At 42.9% G+C, this 20208-nt stretch overlaps 2 protein-coding genes across 7 annotated transcripts; one reads left to right on the top strand and one right to left on the bottom strand.

Annotated features, from left to right (window-relative positions):
• Positions 1–9180: 9180 nt before the first annotated feature.
• On the bottom strand, positions 9181–12883 carry lg2h3orf38 (linkage group 2 C3orf38 homolog). Of its 2 annotated transcripts, none has more exons than XM_024008412.2 (4): positions 12720–12883; positions 10734–10909; positions 10396–10634; positions 9181–10247 (listed from the first exon to the last, which is right to left on the bottom strand). In XM_024008412.2, the coding sequence occupies exons 1-4, from the start codon at positions 12859–12861 to the stop codon at positions 9881–9883; spliced, it is 924 nt and encodes a 307-aa protein (XP_023864180.1). In that variant the 5' UTR covers positions 12862–12883; the 3' UTR covers positions 9181–9880. The 2 variants fall into 2 exon arrangements, with proteins under 2 accessions (XP_023864180.1, XP_023864186.1); XM_024008418.2 differs by having other exon boundaries at positions 12553–12804.
• zgc:152951 (Thioredoxin_like and DUF547 domain-containing protein) lies at positions 12780–20150 on the top strand. Of its 5 annotated transcripts, none has more exons than XM_024008393.2 (12): positions 12780–12866; positions 13781–14020; positions 14218–14341; positions 15967–16083; positions 16240–16392; positions 16496–16675; positions 17182–17255; positions 17347–17544; positions 17633–17770; positions 17931–18020; positions 18117–18260; positions 18343–20150. In XM_024008393.2, the coding sequence occupies exons 2-12, from the start codon at positions 13781–13783 to the stop codon at positions 18475–18477; spliced, it is 1593 nt and encodes a 530-aa protein (XP_023864161.1). In that variant the 5' UTR covers positions 12780–12866; the 3' UTR covers positions 18478–20150. The 5 variants fall into 5 exon arrangements, with proteins under 5 accessions (XP_023864161.1, XP_070304643.1, XP_023864152.1 ...); XM_024008384.2 differs by having other exon boundaries at positions 12819–13049; XM_070448542.1 differs by lacking the exon at positions 15967–16083.
• Positions 20151–20208: the final 58 nt, after the last annotated feature.

Genomic DNA, 20208 nt, shown 5'->3' on the forward strand with positions numbered 1-20208 from the left:
AAATCACAAAGACAGTTGAAACAGATCAGGGTGTGACAGGCTGAGTGCTTAGGGTCTTTGCCCTGTTGGAAGGTGAACCTTCGCCCTAGTCTGAGGTCCTGAGCACTCTTGAGCAGGTTTTCATCAAGGATATATGTACTTTGCTCCTTTCATTGTTCACTCGATCCTTACTAGTCTCCCAGTCCCTGTGGCTGAAAAACATCCCCACAGCATGATGCTGCCACCACCATGCTTCACCGTAGGGATGGTGCCAGGTTTACTCCAGATGTGACACTTGGCAGTCAGGCCAAAGAGTTCAGTCTTGGTTTCATCAGACCAGAGAATCTTGATTCTCATGGTCTGAGAGTCTGTTAGGTGCCTTTTGGCAAACTCCAAGTGGGCTGTCATGTGCCTTTTATTGAGGAGTGGCTTCCGTCTGGCCACTCTACCATAAAGGCCTGGTTGGTGGAGTGCTGCAGAAATAGTTGTCCTTCTGGAAGGTTCTCCCATCTCCACAGAAGAACTCTGGAGCTCTGACAGAGTGACCATCGGGTTCTTGGTCACCTCGCTGACCAAGGCCCATCTCCCCGATTGCTCAGTTTGGCTGGGTGACCAGCTCTAGGAAGAGGTGGTGGTTGGTGGTTCTAAACTTCTTCCATTTAAGAATTATGGAGGCCACTGTGTTCTTAGGGACCTGCAGAAATATTTTGGTACCCTTCCCAGATCGACACAATCCTGTCTCTACCGACAATTCCTTCGACCTCATGGCTTGGTTTTTGTTCTGACATGCACAGTCAACTGTGGGACCTTATATAGACAGGTGTGTACATTTCCAAATGATGTCCAATCAATTGAATTTACCACAGGTAGACTCCAATCAAGTTGTAGAAACACTCAAGGATGATCAATGGACCTAGGATGCACCTGAGCTCAATTTCGAGTCTCATAGCAAAGGGTCTGAATACTTTTGTAAATAAGGTATTGCTCTTTCTTTTATTTTTATAAATTAGTAAAACATTCTAAAAACCTGTTTTCACTTTGCCATTATGGGGTATTGTGGGTAGATTGATAAGGGGGATTTTCTTTTTTAAATTTTAGAACAAGGCTGTAACGTAACAAAATGTGGGGTCTGAATACTTTCCGCATGTACGGCACATTATGATCAAATAGCCACAGTAGCCTACATGGCCACTGTTAAAACTGTAAGTTAAAAATGGTACAGTCTCAGTGTTCAAAGTAAGAAGTTGCACTGGAAGTTGCACAGAATTTTCACAAAGTTCAAGTTTGCGCTCAGCAGACCTGAAATTTGCTCAGTGCCGAAAAACATTACAGGGAACATTGGCTGTGTGTTTATAGAACTCTGCAGATGTTTTAAAGGGCTGTCACGCCCTGACCATAGAGAGCCTTTTTATTCTCTATTTGGTTAGGTCAGGGTGTGACTAGGGTGGGCAATCTAGTTTTCCTATTTCTTTGTTTGGCCTGGTATGGTTCCCAATCAGAGGCAGCTGCTATCGTTGTCTCTGATTGAGGATCATACTTAGGCAGCCTTTTTTCCACCTTAGTTAGTGGGATCTTGTTTATGTACTGTTGCTTTCCAGCCCTACAGAACTGTGCGTTTAGTTTTGTATTTGTTGTTTTTTGGTGTCATCAATAAAAGTAAGATGTACGCCTACCACGCTGCACCTTGGTCTACTCCTTCCAACGACGAACGTAAAACAAGATCCCACACCAAAGGTCAAGCAGCGTGGCCAGGAGGAGCAGGGTCCTGAGCCGAGAGAGAAGGGAGTGGAGGACATCATGGACATGGGAGGAGGTTATGGCAGGGGACAAGACCCTGCCATGGAAGCAGGTGGAGGCAGCGAAGGAGGATCAACGAAAAAAGGCCACACGGAGTGGTCGGCGGAGCCGAGCGGTGAACCAGAGCCAGTCAGGGAGTCGAGTGAGGAACTCGACGAAAGATTCCGGAGAGAGGTGTTGGTGTTGAGAGCGCTGCAGAGCGGGCGTGCTGAGGAGCGTGACCCCAGTCCGGTGTCATAAGCACCAGTTTCACGCATCTGGCCTCCAGTGCGCCCCCCAGTCCGGTGCGTCCTGTGTCTCCTCCATGCACTCGCCCTGAGGTGTGTGTCACCATTCCGGTCAATGTGTGCCGGTTCTACGCACCGTGTCTCCAGTGCGCCTCCACAGCCCAGTGCGTCCTGTGCCAGCTCCCCGCACTTACCATGCGAAGGTGGTCCTTTGTCCAGGACGCGTTGTGCCAGCTCTACGCTCCAGACCTCCAGTGCGCCTCCACGGTCCAGTATATCCTGTGCCAGTTCCATGCACCCGGCCTCCAGTGCGTGTCTCCAGCCTGGTACGTCCTGTGCCTGCTCCACGCACGAAGCCTCCAGTGATGATCCATGGCCCGGAGCCTCCAGTGATGATCCATGGCACGAAGCCTCCCCTCCCTCCCACCCAGTGATGATCCATGGCCCGAAGCCTCCAGTGATGATCATGGCCCGAAGGCCTCCAGTGATGATCCATGGCCCGAAGCCTCCAGTGATGATCCATGGCCCGGAGCCTCCAGTGATGATCCATGGCCCAAAGCCTCCAGTGATGATCCATGGCCCGGAGCCTCCACCTTAGTTAGTGGGATCTTGTTTTTGTACTGTTGCTTTCCAGCCCTACAGAACTGTGCATTTAGTTTTGTATTTGTTGTTTTTTTGGTGTCATCAATAAAAGTAAGATGTACGCCTACCACGCTGCACCTTGGTCTACTCCTTCCAACGACGAACGTAACAAGGGCTGTGTGTTTATAGAACTCTACAGACGTGCTAAAGGGCTGTGTGTTTATGCATGTTTGAAAAATAAAGTTGCACACTATCTTTAATACTCCCATGATATGTATTGTGGATGAACCAGTTTTGAGCTGGCATTCAAGCAATAGAAAATCTGAGTTACTGGGTCAGTGTACCAGCCCCTTCCACCCCATGTCAACCACTGTATAGGATGATGGAGAGCAGTGATTGTTTCCTGGTTTATTTTAAGCTCTTCTGATTGAAACATCCTAGTTGGCTTCATGTATTTAGGTGTTCTTATCCCTGTGTTTTCCCCTTGTATAAATACAGAAAGTGTTCTGGTTGTTGTTTGGGTTAATTGATGTTAAACTAGACTGTCACAGCCACAGGATCCTCTCACGCTCTGCCTGTTTGTTTCCTGGGATCCTGGGTATTCCCCTGTGGTATAACGTTTCTAATGTTTATGTGAGGTAATTATGTGAGTGTAAAACTACACCAGGCCGGAGCACAGAGCACTGTCAGAACCTCTGAAGCCTGCCTCTCCAGTCCACATCAATTTAGCCTGAAATGGAACAATGATGTCAGCTGTAAATAGATGCATTTAGCTGACGTAAAGGGAAGGAAGGAAGAGAGAAGGTGACATCATTTGTCAATCGATAGAGACCGTGCCCAGAATCTAGTTTACCATCACCCTCACTTTTCTTACACAAGTTTTTTATATATTTTTTTAGATAAGTCTACTCAACAAAAGTTTGTAAAAGCTTGTATGTATTAGAAATGCTCTGACTGAATAGCACTTCTGAGATTCCAATCACATTGATTGAATTTACCTCTTAATGTGATTTGTCAGTCAATTTTGAGGAGAAATATTATTGCCTATTGATTGATTATAGCTGCCAAACATAAATCCCGTTTTTATTGTCTTTCTTCTGCAGCAGCCAATGCTGTCTCTGTCGCCTTCATGTGCATTCATAAATTACTGCCACTTCCATAACTAGTGAAATATGTGTTTTCATACCTTTGAAAGGGAATAGTTTAACGTGCCACTCTTTTAGAACCCTATTAATTTAATGGCAGACAATTCACAGTAAACTAAAAAATTTACTGTTTTGTTCATGACCTAGGCTACAAGAAACTGCCAGCTTACATAAAGTAGCCCAGGCTGTGCTTAGGAATTGACAACTTTCCTCACATAATTGCTTTAAAAGCTTTATATTTGGCCAAGGATCAAAATATCACTGCTCCCTGATGTAGCATGCCTGCCCCCTTGTGGAATAATGGGACAATGTCACTTTGAAAGTCAACAAAACTTGAAATGGGGAAAAAAGATCAGTATCATTCTTTCAGTATGAGATTATTTTTAAAAATAGTGCATAATTATCCGGTATATAACGTTTTATTATTTCATATATTATACCATCATGAAACAGTAACCCAGTTCAAAAACAGACAGGATACGTTTAACTCCATCTAAGGGAAAAATCTGGGTTTACAATGCACCAGTAAACCCATCATTTTTGGCAGAGAGTGTCTGAGAAGGGATGATGGTTCCACCATACAGACTTTCACCAAAATCTTCTCTCATTAATATGCTCATTCATCYCTATACAAAAGCAACTGTGTAACGTAATTAGAACCGTCAAATCAAACTGAAGTGCAAAAACAAATCTACTTGGCAATTAAAGCTGTTTCCATGGTTCACCACCCGAAAGCTATTTCAAAGCTCCAGGGATCCAGAGTTTAGAGTTTAACATTTCCTTTATGAGAAACACACTTCTTCATTAAAGAAAAACTCCAGTCACAGGGATCAGGAGACGCCAAACATACACACACACACTCAGACGCCAGTGAGTCGTATTTTTGAAGCTGTGCGTCAGAGCCGTGCCATGGGCCAAACCACTTATTAAACAGAGGAAAGCCAAGTGCCATAAAGGCAGGAGGCGGGCAACTTGTTATTATTCTTTCTGTGAGGTGAACAGCCAGAGATCAATGGCCGTGGTGGTTTCCTCTGCCACAACTATGGCCCAGTAAAGTACAGAGCCCCAGCCTACAGAGACAGATATTAACTAGCTCAGTTCCTTTGAAGCGAATGCCAAGAATAATTTCCCACATGTAACATTTCCCACCAAAACCACAGAGTCACTGCTGCATTCTCTACCCCACCACACAGAGCCAGGCCTATAGGCTACATTCAAACAGAGTGAGAGAGGAGAGAGTGACAGAGAGAGAGATTGAGGGTGAGAGAAAACCAATGAAAAAGGGAGTGGACACATATCATTTCTGTCATGAAATTGTCTTTGTGAAAGTACATACAGTGCCTTCAGAAAGTATTCACACCTCTTGACTTTTTCCACATTTTGTTGTGTTACACATTGGGATTAAAATATATTTAATTGTCATCTACACAAAATACTCTGCCATGTCAAAGTTGAATATTTGTATTATATTTTTATGAATATAAAATAAAACTAATATATCTTTATTAGATAAGTGCCCCAAGTCAATACATGTTAGAAACACCATTGGCAGCGATGACAGCTGTGAGTCTTTCTGGGTAAGTCTCTAAGAAAGGGGGATAACTAGTCAGTTGTATAACTGAATGCATTCAACTGAAAGTAAGAGCTTTGCAATCCGGGATTGTACAATATCTGCACATAATTTTTTTTCAAATTCTGCAAGTTCTGTCAAATTGGTTGTTGATCATTGCTAGGCAGCCATTTTCAAGTTTTTGTCAAAMCTGTAACCAGGAACATTCAACATTTTCCAGACAGGTCACCTGTGATACAAGTCAGTATTCGACTTCCATTCATGTCTGAGGATGTCGGGAGATGACGTGGAAACCAGCCACTAGGGGCAACAGTGAGCGCTGTTACCTTCAAGTAGGTTTTGGTTTTGTTAAGGTGTTGTGGAAAGTGGTGGTGGATGGGTGTAAGCGTCTGCCTCTGGGTGCATGTATGAATCCAGTGATAGAAAGTTGTTTTTGATATTTTGGTTTTAAACCTATCCCAAACCTTAACCTTTACATTAACCATTCGGAGTTAATGACAAACCTTAAGAATTTGGAGTTAATGCCTAAACTTAACCTTGGAACGATAAAGAGAAGTAACCAAAAACTTTGAAATTTGACGTTTGAGAAACATGGAAACATCTAATTCTGACGTGAGGCTGTGAGAGTCTTGTTTTTTGCAGTATTATTTAGTGCCTTATTGTAAACAGGATGCATGTTTTGGAATGTTTGTAAGCTGTACACGCTTCCTTCTTTTCGTTATGTAATTAAGGTTAGTATTGTGGAGTAAAAACAGTGTTGTTGATCCACAGTGGCGTGTATTCATGGATATCTCTGTGTTTCATAATTTTACTACAATTCGCAAGAAGCTGAATATATCTCACAGGAGAAAGCATCCGAGCGAGCAAAACAGCGCCCCTCTGTCTGTCTAGTTGCTGTCTAGTCTGTCTTGTCCAAACGAGTATACTGTTGCCACCCTTGGCATTGAAGGCAAGGGAAGCCAGCGAGCATCTGGCCTTCCTTGACAAAAATAGTATAATTTGCCAATCAGCGTTGTGCTAAATTTAGCGGGCTCAAGTATGAATGGTCCTGTCACACCAAAGAAAAGTGTCAAGGGAAGGCAGCTTGGATTTGGCCATCACTCCTGTCTTTTAGATGTCACTGTATTAGACCAAGCAGAAGTGATTTGATAATGTTGAAATGTTGAAATTGAAATGGTGGAGGCAGCTCCTGTTTTCCACTTATGGAATTACTTCAGGGGGGGTTGAGCATTGGCTTCCCCAGGGATTTTACCATCCAAAGTATAAGTAATAACTTCACTAAGGAATATTCATTGCCTGCTTATTTTCTACCAACAGGTGCCCTTCTTTGTGAGGCAATGGAAAACCTGCCAGGTCTTTGTTAGAAATTCATTGCTTGACTGAGGGATCTTACAGATAATTGTATGTGTGGGGTACAGAGGTGAGGTAGTCATTCAAAAAATCACRTTAAAGACTATTATTGCACACAGAGTGTAATTTATGTGACTTGTTAAATACATTTTTACTCCTGAACTTATTTAGGCTTGCCATAACAAMGGGATTGAATGCTTATTGACTTAAGAAATGTCACCTTTTGTTTTTGATGAATTATTAAATGTTGAAAATCATAATCCCACTTTGACATTATGAGGTACTGTGTCTATGACAAAACAATCTCAATTCAATCCATTTGAAATTCAAGCTGTAACACAACACAATGTGTGAATACTTCCTGAAGGCACTGTAGCTACCTGGACTATCTGCATTGACACTTTTTGCGCTAACTTTGACTCATCACTGCTGCTACTATTTATTATCTTCACTTTATTCTTACATGTACATATAGTATCTACCTCAACGACCTTGTACCCGTCCGTGCACATCGACTCAGTACTGGTAGCCTGTGTATATAGCCAAGTTATCATGACTCATTGTGTATTTATTATTACATGTCTTAATTTTCTATTATTTCTCTATTTTCTTTCTCTCTGCATTGTTGGGAAGGGCCCGTAAGTAAGCATTTCACTGTTAGTCCACACACGTTTAAGAAGCATGTAACGAAAAATGTGTATTTGATTTGAAAAGATCTGTCTTTTTGTTAGTGACAGTAAATCGAAGTGAGGATGTCATCCTTTGACATCTTATCCAACAACTCTCTGCAACCATAAAGCTCCTTGTAATTAAATCCTGACATTTAAAACTACAAAGAGCTCATTTAAAATCAGAAACTTGTGCTGAAACTTTTCATAGTAACTTGATGTCAGATCATGCCAGCAATATATGCCAATTTAACCAGTTCCATTTCAGCAGAGCATATCTGGGAGCTTTTGATTTCAATTAAACAAAATAGAAAATAGAAACCTTTGTAATAGAAACCTTTGTAATAGAAACCTTTGTAATAGAAACCTTTGTAAACTCAATAAAAAATTGAATTAAGTGCTAAACATTTGGTTCATTAACCAATGTATTGATGGTCTATTGCAAAATGATTGTGCAAAACATTGAAAAGTAATGCAAATTCAGTGAATTATAAGACTGCATAAGGCACAGGTCGAAAGAGAACATATACTGTAGGACTAGGTAAATGCAGTGCATTCGGAAAGTTTTCAGACCCCMTGACTTTTCCACATTTTGATATGTTACAGCCTTTTTCTAAAATTGATTAAATKACTTTTTCCCTCATCAATCTACACACAATACCCCATAATGACAAAGCGAAAACAGGTTTTTAGAAATTTTTATGAGACTCGAAATTGAGCTCAGGTGCATCCTGTTTCCACTGATCATCCTTGAGATGTATTTAGAAGTTGACTGGACTGCTGTATATTCAATTGATTGGACATGATTTGGAAAGGCACACACCTGTCTATATAAGGTCCCGCAGTTGGAAGTGCTTGTCAGAGCAAAAACAAAGCCACGAGATCGAAGGAATTGTCCATAGAGCTCCGAGACAGGATTGTGTCTTGGCACAGATCTGGGGAAGGGTACCAAAAACTTTATGCAACATTGAAGGTCCCCAAGAACATCTGGGGACCTTCTGTGGAGATGGGAGAAACTAAAGGACTGTCATCTAAAGGACTCTCCGACCAAGACACAAGATTCTCTAGTCTGATGAAACCAAGATTGAACTCTTTGGCCTGAATACCAAGCTTCACGGTGAAGCATGGTGGTGGCAGCGTCATGCTGTGGGGATGTTTTCAGTGGCAGGGACTGGGAGACCAGTCAGGATTGAGGGAGAGATGAACAGAGCAAAGTACAGAGATTCTTGATGAAAACCTGCTCAATACCTCAGACAGGGCCGAAGGTTCACCTTCCAASAGTACAACGACAAAAGCACACAGCCAAGACAACGCAGGAGTGGCTTCAGGACAAGTCTCTGAATGTCGTTGAGTGGCCCAGCCAGAGCCCGGACTTGAACCCAATCGAACATCTCTGGAGACCTGAAAATAGCTGTGCAGTGACATTACACATCCAAACTGACAGAGCTTGAGAGGATCTGCAGAGAATGGGAGAAACTCCCCAAATACAGGTGGCAAGCTTGTAGCGTCATACCCAAGAAGACTCGAGGCTGTAATCGCTGCCAAAGGTGCTTCAACAAAGTGCTGAGTAAAGGGTCTTATGTAAATGTAATATTTAAGTTGATTTTTTATAAATGTGCAAACACTTCTTAACCTGTTTTGGATTTGTCATTATCAGGTATTGTGTGTAGATTGAGAATTGTATTTTTTTTTATATATATATATATATTTTAGAATAAGGCTAACATAACAATGTGGAAAAAGTCAAGGGGTCTGAATACTTTCCAAATGCACTGTAAGTCACATACCTGATCAATATCAATACAGTTAATATAATATCAGCCAAACAGGATGACACAGAGCGAAGCAAACGGTACACAGGCAAAGGTTTAAATTATTTTTAGTACTGGTATGATACATATTTACAATATAATATACTTCAAGTTTTAGCCATATACCGTTACCGATGATAGAGGCATGCTTCTGCTTATAGACTATTCTACATAAGGCACAGATCACAGGTCATTTAAGGGAAAACGCCTCAAATGAGAGAAGAGAAGAATCGTGAAAACCACACATTCCTACACCAACCAAGAACTTTTCCCATTACATGGAGAGTAAACCTAAACATATCCTGGAATATAGTATTAATAGCAAAAACATTTTGTCTTGATACAGCAGTACATAATAGCTTACTATATAGTATTGAGGAAAACAGACCATGAAATGTATGTTTACCTCATCATGACAATTAAATTACTTGCATAATGTATTGAGTGCACTTTGTCTTTCATTCTCACAGGCATATCTCTAACCACTGCTCCCTTATGGTCTACAGAGCAGACCTCTTCTCTTAGTGACACCAAGTGTGAATTTCAATGATCTGAAGTGTCTCTCTCTCTCTCTCTCTTCTTTTCTCCTTTATCTGCACTGACCTGAGAACCCAAGATTGGTGAAAACAATATGGTGGATGTGACATTGGCAATTTACTTTCACCTGTCCATGTTTTTCACGAGTGCAGATAAAGGAAAGGAAGCAAGGAGAGGAAGCCCCTTTAGACTATTGGGATGCACCTCAGTTCCCTCATCTGCAGAGCAGCTGTAGTTCAGAGGAGCTGCAGGTCAGTGCAGGCGAGGCCAGCTCCTCTGCTCCTCCCAGGGCATCCTGCCCCCTGATCTTCAGGTTGACAAACTTGATCTTCCAGCTGTTCTGTTCCAGCGGTGAGCGGATGAGGCCAAACACCTGTTCATAGACTCCTAGGCAGACATCATCTCTGTGAATGGTCCCTGCCACAGCCACCAGCACTAGGCCGTGGGGGGAGGACAGGACCTTCAGGCCAGGAGGGTCAAGGTTGGGGCTCAACAGGAGCCTCTCGTCCCTCGCCAGGGCCAGGAGACGCAGGCTGGTCAGCTCAGAGCCATGGAACTCTTCCATTTGTTGGCCATCAGCACTGAGACAGAGTGAGAGAGAGAGGTCCTATGAATTAATATGGTATTTAATACTGTATGTTCAATACAAAATAAAATGGTAAGTTAGTCAAAATCAATACTTAGTCCCTAAGAGACTAAAAACTATATCATTTGTGTCCAGATTTTTACCTGGAGAAGAGGCGCAGACGGACGTCCTCCCAGAAGTGTTGTGGTCCCCAGTCCTTAGGAGGCTGGCCCAGGGAGGGGTTCTGACTGTTGAGAAGCTGGAAGAACCACTGACAGAACTGTCTGGCCAAGGCCAGGTGGTCAAAACCAGGACTGTACCCTAACTCAGAGGAAACAGAGACACTCTCAGCTGGTCTCAGACTTAGGCTGGTCTCAACTGCTGGGGTTTGATAGTCCAATGCCTACAAACAAGACCACAGACATTAAGTGACAAAAGCATGTTAAAATGTTCTTGCCAAATTCAGCCTCTATGAAACACAGAAACACGAATGTGTCTATACCTTCCCAGTAGACCAAAACTCTAGAGTCCGCTTCACTAGCTGGTGTTTCTCACTGTTGGGGGGCATCACCACCCCCTCCTTTGCCAGGTACTTGAATATAACGTCACGGTGGACCTTTTTTCGTTTTAGCAGCTCCGCCGTATCCTTGGTGTATGAAAGAATGGCCTCAACTGCTTCTGTAACAGACAGAGACGACCCCAAGATTTTACTATGGTATACCATTTACAGATCAAAACTTGCAATGGTTGGCAGCTAGCTAGTTAGCCCAATAATGGACTAAAGGAGCCTAATGTTACTCCTTATAGTCCAAGGACCGTACATGTTCTGTTTAAAGGCGAATTGGCTGTCTACCAAATACTCCATCTAAATGTGAATCGATTCTCAATTGAGGTATGGTCCTAAAAACAAAAAGCCCTTTACTATCATATCACAAAATAATTTCACAAATGAAAAATATACACTTACTGTACACTGTTTTAACACAGTTGCAGCCAACAGTGCTGTAACTTGGAAATATTGCCTTGTGGGAACCTTAACAAAGGTGTGTAATAATTGAACCTTTTGTTTTTTGAAAAATATTTCTCGATTATATGAAAGATGTACAATCCTTATGTTTCTAAAACCGTTCCACAAGCGATGCGTTTTAACGTTATGTTTCTAAAACCGTTTCCACAAGCGATGCGTTTTAACGTTATGTTTCTAAAACCGTTCCACAAGCGATGCGTTTAACTTCTAAAACCGTTCCACAAGCGATGCGTTTTAACGTTATGTTTCTAAAACCGTACCACAAGCGATGCGTTTTAACGTTATGTTTCTAAAACCGTACCACAAGCGATGCGTTTTAACGTTCATAACAAGCATCGGGGCTCTTAACAAAATACCCTGGCCAGAACACACTATCATCAATAGGCGCTAGAGGTAGTTATGAGTGGGTTAGCTACCCCTTGATCATGACTCTTATTACACATAAGAGTCATTGGATGAAGGCGTCTTCTGTATGGGGGTGTTTTGTTAAGAGTCCCGACTTTCGGTCTGAACATTAACAGCATGGCTTGGGGTATGGTTTTGGATGCATGAAAGGTCCTTATCTTTCATATCTGGGATAAATCATAAGAGGTTACATTGACACACATATTTATAGGGTTTGGGTTCCCACACATATGTCCATGTTACAGCGCTTGTTTGCGGAAAAAATACGTTAGACAGTGGTTGGACTAGTTACATGTGCTAATTAACTATCTGCGTCTCCGAACACCTACCTGTATGTAACCATACGGAAGACGGACGCCAAAAACATGTTGACACTGAACAATACTGCGGGCTGCGACTGTATTAAAACAATGTACAGTAAGTGTGTATTTTGCATTTGAGACATTTTTTCGAAGTGGGGGGCGGCAGGTAGCCTAGCGGTTAGAGCGTTGGGCCAGTAACCGAAAGGTTGCTGGATCGAATCCCCGAGCTGACAAGGTAAACATCTTTCGTTCTGCCCCTGAACAAAGCAGCTAACCCACTGTTCCCCGGTAGGCCGTCATTGTAAATACGATTTTGTTCTTAACTGACTTGCCTAGTTAAATAAAGGTTACATTTATTTAAAAAATACAAATTGTGATATGAAAGTAAAGGGATTTAGGATTCTACAGCCTAACCGCCATTGACAATCGATTCACGTTTAGATTGAGTATTTGTCTGTTTCTGCATCCAGAGCCAATTCGCATTTAAACAGAACATGTGGTCATTGGACTAAAATGCAGCAACGTTCGGCTCCTTTAGTCCATTATTATTGGGCTAGCCTAGTTAACATTAGCCGCTAAGTTCTCACCTGTAATGTTTTCCACTGCAATCATTTTGTTGGTGACTGTATCGCTAAGCGAAAGTATGTCGCCCCTTGACATGATACCCAACATATTTTTACAGCCCTTACGCTCCGTATCGGACAATACAGGCATATTTAAAAGAATAGCGTACAAYTTTTAACCCAGTAAACACCTGCAACGGCTGTGGTTGTACTTCCGTCATCCACCACTCGAGGGTACCAAAGGGAACGTCCGGGAGGAAACACCGCATCCCTCAAAGGTTCCGCAAGTGTTTGCACGCTGCCTGTAGACAGAAGCAGAAGTGACAGTGCCATCTATAGTGAGTTAACTAATCATTTTCAGCATGTACTAGGTACTCATTTTTTGTCTTAATAATGCATACTAAGGCATTATTATCGCGACAGAAGAACATMATTTATTCCGTGCAGCTCTGAGATTTGGCGATAACGATTGTGGCGTATTGCAAGTAACGTTAGGGTGTCCGACGCCGTCCCAAAACAAGGTAGGCAACGATGATAACTAGCTAGCTAAGGTTACCTAGACTATGCCATGGTGAGTATCATTAACTAGCTATGTCAAGCATCTGCATTTTATATGATAGCTTAATGTTGGCCAGTGGCCAGTTGATAGTACATTACTGTACTGCTGGGCTTCGCAATCATTTAGCGATTCAGTAGCTAGCTATATGGGACTTGCTAGTACAGTATGATGACGTTCATTAGCTAAGGGTGTTCCTAGCTAACGGTACGTTAATAGCCCTAGTAACCCAAACAACCCCAACCCTAAACGAACCCTATTACCAGAGAGGATGAACCTCTTTGCAGAAGATTGGACAAAGTGGATGTCATCAGTAGCCAAGTTTTTTTTATTTCTCACGATTGCTCTATCTTGTCAGATTTATTAACAGGAAGTTGTAGGCAATGTTTAAACCACAGAGTCCTTAAACAGTGTGTTAAATGTCATCATGGAGGTAAAAATTGACTTTTTCCAGTATTGATGAACTCTGCAGGTAAACTTCTTTTGAGGAGGAAGTTGAGTGTACCATGATTTCATCAACCCAATGAACCTATATTGCAAATCACTGTAATTTCCCCACAAGGAACTTGGTACATAATTATTGCTACACCTCAAGGAAGTGTTGTCAAAACACTTAATTTCACCACTACCACCCAACAATAGTTGCTTACTAAACCTCTGTCTCTTCTCTGTTTATCCTCTCCGGTGGCTGTTTAGATGGGGGAGACTGAGGGCAGGGTGCTGGGCAGGGTGACGGTGTACTCTGTACTGGGCTGTCCCCACTGTGTGCAGGCTAAGACGAGCCTTGGCCGTCTGGGTCTGCCTGTGTGTGATGTAGACATGGGAAAGCACCCAGAGCTCCGGGTCAGTGTGAAGGAGCTGACCGGACGGAGCACAGTTCCTCAGATCTTCTTCAACAGTGTCCACATCGGGGGGAATGATGACCTGCAGGAACTGGTGAGAACACTGTCTCTCAGATGGATGGATACATTGTCTCTTTGACTGCTCTATATTCAGTCATTCAGTTAAGTGAACTTTAGGTACTTTACCAATTTTTTTTACAAAAGGTGGGTTTGCTATTGTAGTAAGTAGAGGCTTGCTTCTGAATGCCTTGCCTGGCTAAATAAAGGTTAAATAAACACTACTCTCTGAAGCTTCCAGAGGAGTTGGAGCGTCTAGTGCGTTTGGTGAGGGAGGAGCCTGTCTTGTCAGAAGCCCTACCCCTGCCCAAGGAGAACCAATCAGATGGCTCAGACACAGCTGAGGAGGCTGATGGAGGTCAGTGGACACACAAGAAGCCCTGTGCCTGATTAGATTACGGTTGATTTAGAGTTGGGCCCTACTCTATAGAAATGTTTGCACCTTAGAACTGGAATGGGTAGACTGGAATGGCTGCAAAGACACATTCAGTCAAATGTGTTTATTAACCATTTTTAGAAGAAAAAGAAACGCACACCTATTTAGGCGAGGTGCTGGCTAGCGGAGTAGAAAACTTAAAAATAAAGGAGAGCCGCACACTCTAGGAGCTCAGATGCAAAAATGTAATTACCAACGTTTCGACAGCCAAGCTGTCTTCATCAGGGTATAATCACAAACACTGCGGGATGACTCGTTTATATAGTGTCAAAAGACACACAGGTGTCTGTAATCATGGCCAAGAGTGGCCTAATGTCATTGGTTAATTCTCAAATATTAAAATGGCATACAAAGAGCAGCATACAAAAAACAAATGGATAGCATACGATCATAGATTCATTTTAGACTATACAAGTTTACAAACAATTACAATGGCAAAGTCACAAGAATGGCTTCAGATCAAAGTCTACGTTGAGACCGAAGGGAGCAAGGGTCTTTAAGTTAAAGATCCAGGCAGCCTCTCGTTTTAACAATAAAATATCAAGGTCACCCCCTCTCTTAGGGAGGGTGACATGTTCGATGCCAATATACCGCAGAGACGAAATCGAGTGGCCTGCCTCCAAAAAGTGGGCCGCAACTGGGTAAGTCAAGTTTTTGCACCTAATGGTGCTACGATGCTCTGAGATACGTACTTTTAATTTCCGCTTTGTTTTACCCACATCATTTTTACCACAAGGAAAAGTTATAAGATAAATAACTGCCTTAGTGGAGCACGTAATAACACCTTTGATTGGAATCAATTTCCCTGTTTGTGGGTGTTTGAAGGATCTGCATTTATAAGTGCCATTGCATTGAGCACAGCCATTACACTTGTAATTTCCATCCAGTAGGGGCGCAAAGGAATATCTTGGGGTGGTAAATCAGAGTGTACCAATTGGTCTCTGAGATTTCTGCCCCGCGTGTAGTCTAAAATKAATCTATGATCGTATGCTATCCATTTGTTTTTTGTATGCTGCTCTTTGTATGCCATTTTAATATTTGAGAATTAACCAATGATATTAGGCCACTCTTGGCCATGATTACAGACACCTGTGTGTCYTTTGACACTATATAAACGAGTCATCCCGCAGTGTTTGTGATTATACCCTGATGAAGACAGCTTGGCTGTCAACGTTGGTAATTACATTTTTGCATCTGAGCTCCTAGAGTGTGCGGCTCTCATTTTTAAGTTATTAACCATTTTTGCCTATTGCAGTTAAAAGACAGACCTCCTGTGGCGAGACTAATCTAGTCTTCCTCTAGTTATAAACATGAGCTCTGATTCGACAGGGTTATTTGGATATGATACTGATATTACTGGACATGCTACTGTTTGAATACCAGCTGTAATATCAGTGTCATAAGACCTGGGGAAGAAGTGTCTGTCTTGTCAGTGTGGAATGTTGGYGTCTGCTGCATGAGAGAGAGGCTGGTTTTGTGGTTTTGTTTCAGCAGCCACAGCTCTCTGTGTGAGTGTGTGTGTGTGCGCCCATCTCCTGTCACCACAGCAGACGCAGAGACAATGGATCAGTGTTACCTGATAGCCCCAGACCAGCCAGCACCTGGCCTCTCTGCCCAGCCACAATATGTGTCTCTGAGTTCTAGTCTCCTCTGCTACCACTCAGGTCCATAAAATACATTCATATGGACTACAGTAAGAAATAAATATTGTCAATTGCTCCAACCATTTTCTCTTACACATTCCTATAGTGTTGATGTCTGGTGAGTGGCATCCATTCACATATTAGATGATTGCCAAGCCTTGTGTGCATTCTCTGCAGAGTTTAAGTGTGAGAGGGATGCGTTAGCGGACGTGGTAGAGGAACTCAAGCGGAGCGGTGTGATTGGATTTCAGTGGAGGGGACTGAGCATGTGCAGAAACAGCTTCACAGGAGCACAGCTGGTTGGCTGGCTGCAGAAAGAGAGGGGCATGGGTAAGGAATGAGAATGAGTAAACAGATATTCCTAAATTCTACATTCTAATTCTATTGTTCTATTCTATGATTCTAACTGATTCTAATTCTCGGATTCTGGCAGAGATGACTAAGGCATGTGAGACTGGGCAGATGTTACTGGACAGGAAGTACATGGTGGGCGTGGCTGGGGCAGGGAAGGGGGTGGGGTTTGGAGTGAGTGACAGGCTGTACAGGCTGATGGAACGCAACCCTCACTCGGCCCTGAACGCAGGACAGACTGCTGCATGCTCCCCTTTACAGGGTAGGTAGGGAGGACTCTCTTTTCCGAGTCTGGTTCTTCTCAAAGTTTCTTCATGCTAGTGAGCTTTTCCTTGCCACTGTCGCCTCTGCTTGCTCTTTGGGTGGTTTAGGCACTTTCAGATAAATCCCACTGTGTAGGTGGGGGCTTTCCTGCATGGAGCTTCTCTTTCTACTAGTTAAACACACAAGTGTAAGAGGCAATCCACACCTGGTGTGGGCTATTACATTAATTCCATAATACGATTAACTGGGATTGCAGTAGGTGTCCTTAAAAGCAGCTGATCTGTCTGTGTTCGTGCAAACGTGTGTGTGTGTGTGAGTCTCTGTCATTGCATAAGTTTAGTCTTTCTGCATGCCTCTTGTTGTCTTGCATAAGAAGTAACCTTAATCAGAATGTCTTTCCTAGTAAGGACATCTGCTCATTATCTGTTAAAAATAGTTTATTCATTGTATGTGTCTATATTCTCTCTCTTTCTCCCTTTCCCTCTGTCTTTCTTCCTCTCTCAGCTGCTGAGTTGTCTGCCATTCTAAGGGATATGATCCTGAAGTTGTTCTCTGAGTACCTCTCTTCTGATGGAAAGGTAACAGTCACACTGAACTAACTGAACCCTCCACTACAGTAGATATATTATGACATGACAGTTGTACTACAAAATGTGTGTTTCCTTACAGTGTGTGGACTACAAGGCCATGTCCCTGAGCCCAGTGTTTGAGCGCTACTGTGAGCTGGCTGTTCAGCTACAAAGAGTGGAGCTGCTGTCGCTGACCAGAGAGGAGAAACTAGCCTTCTTCATCAACACCTACAATGCTCTGGTCATCCACGGAAACGTCCGGATGGGAGCCCCAACCAACATGTGGCAGAGATACAAGGTAAGAGCACCATCTAGGATTCTGGAAAGACAACAAGTAATAGTCTGTTTAGCAGTGATATTACTTTGTTCCTGTGTGTTGTTTGCAGTTCTTTAACTACGTGAGCTACCTGATTGGAGGAGAGGTATTCACTCTGCAGGACATAGAGAACGGAGTTCTGAGAGGGAACAGAAAGGGTGTCGCACAGCTTCTGAGGCCCTTCTCTAAGACTGACCCTCGTCTACAGGTACACTACTCCGCTGGACCGGGAAAACTATTCAACTTATTATAATTTTTTTATTCACATCTCTGATTTACTGATGCAAATGTATGTTTTTATCTGAAATGTTGCGCAATCTGTGGCAGTGGTTGTAGTGGTGATAGTGGATGTTCTGTTTGTCCACCAGGTGGCTCTCCCAGACGCTGAGCCTCTCATCCATTTTGCTCTGAACTGTGGAGCCATGGGCTGTCCACCCATCAAAACATACACTCCACAGGTAACACACTGGGTTTTTACACTGAAAATAGTACACAGTATTTTCTGAATCTGGAGTTGAGTAAAGTCACATGATTTGTCCTCTCTGACCAATCAGGACATCGATAGTCAGCTGCGCAYGGCGGCCGAGTCCTTCCTGGAGAACGATGATGGCTGTGTGGTGGATTCTGAGAAGGGGGAGGTCCGTCTCAGCCAAATATTTAAGTGGTACAAGGCAGACTTCGGAGGCACAGATGAGAAGGTACCTCAACACTGACCTTTCACCTTTAACTGAAGAGTACGGTCTCCTGTCCTAACACAGCCTTGCCCGGTCTCTCCTTCAGCTGTTGAACTGGATCCTGGAGCACATGGGGGAGTCTCCCAAGAGGTCCAGCCTGCAGAGTGTCCTCTCCTCTGGGAAGATCAAAGTCAGCTACCTGCCCTACGACTGGAGCACCAACAGCTCTGAGGCAGAGTAACAAGCCATAGGAACACACTGTTCTGTCCACAACACAGAGAAACACACAGCTCAGCCTGCAGACATGTCTATCCTCAGTAAAGAGGTCTGCGTGTCTAACCCTTTCTTTCGATCTGCTTCCCTACTCTCCCACAGCATGTGAACCTATAGTTTAACCTGGTTTTACTTCCTCTTCTTACTGGGTCTTCCATTTCCAGCCTTGGAAGTGCTAATGCTGCATTTTAGCACGCACCTACTTATTATAAATTAGTTTTATCATTGATTATAAATATATTTATTGATACTGTATATGTTAGGAAGGCTTGATTAATTCCATGCATGTTTATGATCCAATTCAACACTTAAAGGACACATTTGTACTTTTTCTAACAAAATAAAAAGTTAACTATTTATTTTTAAAAAAGGATCTAAAACTGTTTAGTAAAACTTTTATCCCAAATGGTTTGTTCATCTCCTGTTTTATGCACACCACATTGTGCTGGTCTCTGTATAGCCAGGTACCAGTAAATTGTTCTCCAGAAAGAGCTTTGTACTGTGTAGCACACTGAGTCTGTTCTAGCCCATTTGTTTTTAGAACTCTCCCACGGTATGACAACGGAGGGGTATGTCTCCCTCTTTACCCAACAATCACTGGTGTGTTTATCTCAGGTCAGCTGCCCCATGATGCAATGGTAGGACTTCTTGTATGAGCAAAATCTGGAAAACTGTTGTCATATCACTAACATGTAATAACTGTATCATTCATATACCTGCAGTATACTGCTATTTCTGTCAAATCCTGATGTATTAACCATTTGCTCTGTCTCCCACTCCGATGTTTGTCTTTGTTTGTTGGGTTTCTGTGAGAGACTTGCTGTACCTCTAGTGAAGCAGATTCTCCAGTGAGAGGAATAACTCTCCTGCTCTGAAGGCAAAGCCGACCTTAGATACTGTTTAGAAGTATTACTATTTTTACTGTCTCGTTCACTCACTGAAATGCATGTTACAATGACTGGAATGCGTTCGTTTGTTTGATGCATGTACTACTGTATGCTTGGGATGCTGAATCCTCTCATCCTGAAGCCTGTAGTTAGAATATATGACCCTGTTCTCTAGCCAGTGCCTTCTAACCCTGCATGAGAGAGAGAGTACCTCAGACCCTGGCCACATCTATAGCTAGTACTCCTATAACAACTACTCCTAACCCCTACTGCCAACAACAGGCACCAGTACTCCATACTAACAGAGTTATAAGTACTACACTGGTAGACATGTTGCTGGGAAATTCCAGTTGGGCAGTGTTCTTTACTCCTGGTCCTGGATAGCCACAGTATGTGCAAGCTTTTTTGTTCCAGCCCTGCACTAACATACCTGTTTCAGACCTTGATTAGCTCCAGGACCGGTAATGAAGAACACTGCTTTAGTAAGGTTTCATGCATCTGCAACAGTAAGAGCTTGTACTCTGAATGATACCCTAAAAGTTGGAGAGCTCAGTCTGCTCTGACGACCACTGTACTTCCCTAAACTTACCTCATCTCTTTGTATTTGTCAGGGGGAAAAAATGTGATGCAAACCTGTAGAGAACAACACTGTCGTGGCTTTTACCTGGATCTAACTATGACCTAACTCTGAAGCAATATTTTTTATGATGGAAATGATGCAATTTGTCATCTGAAATAAATATCTTATAGTTCACTGGTTGTGCTCTCCCTTCTTGACCCATTGCAGTAAAGCACTACTTTGGTTCATACTG

Source organism: Salvelinus sp. IW2-2015, linkage group LG2 (genome assembly GCF_002910315.2).
Source record: "Salvelinus sp. IW2-2015 linkage group LG2, ASM291031v2, whole genome shotgun sequence".
NCBI lineage: Eukaryota > Metazoa > Chordata > Actinopteri > Salmoniformes > Salmonidae > Salvelinus > Salvelinus sp. IW2-2015.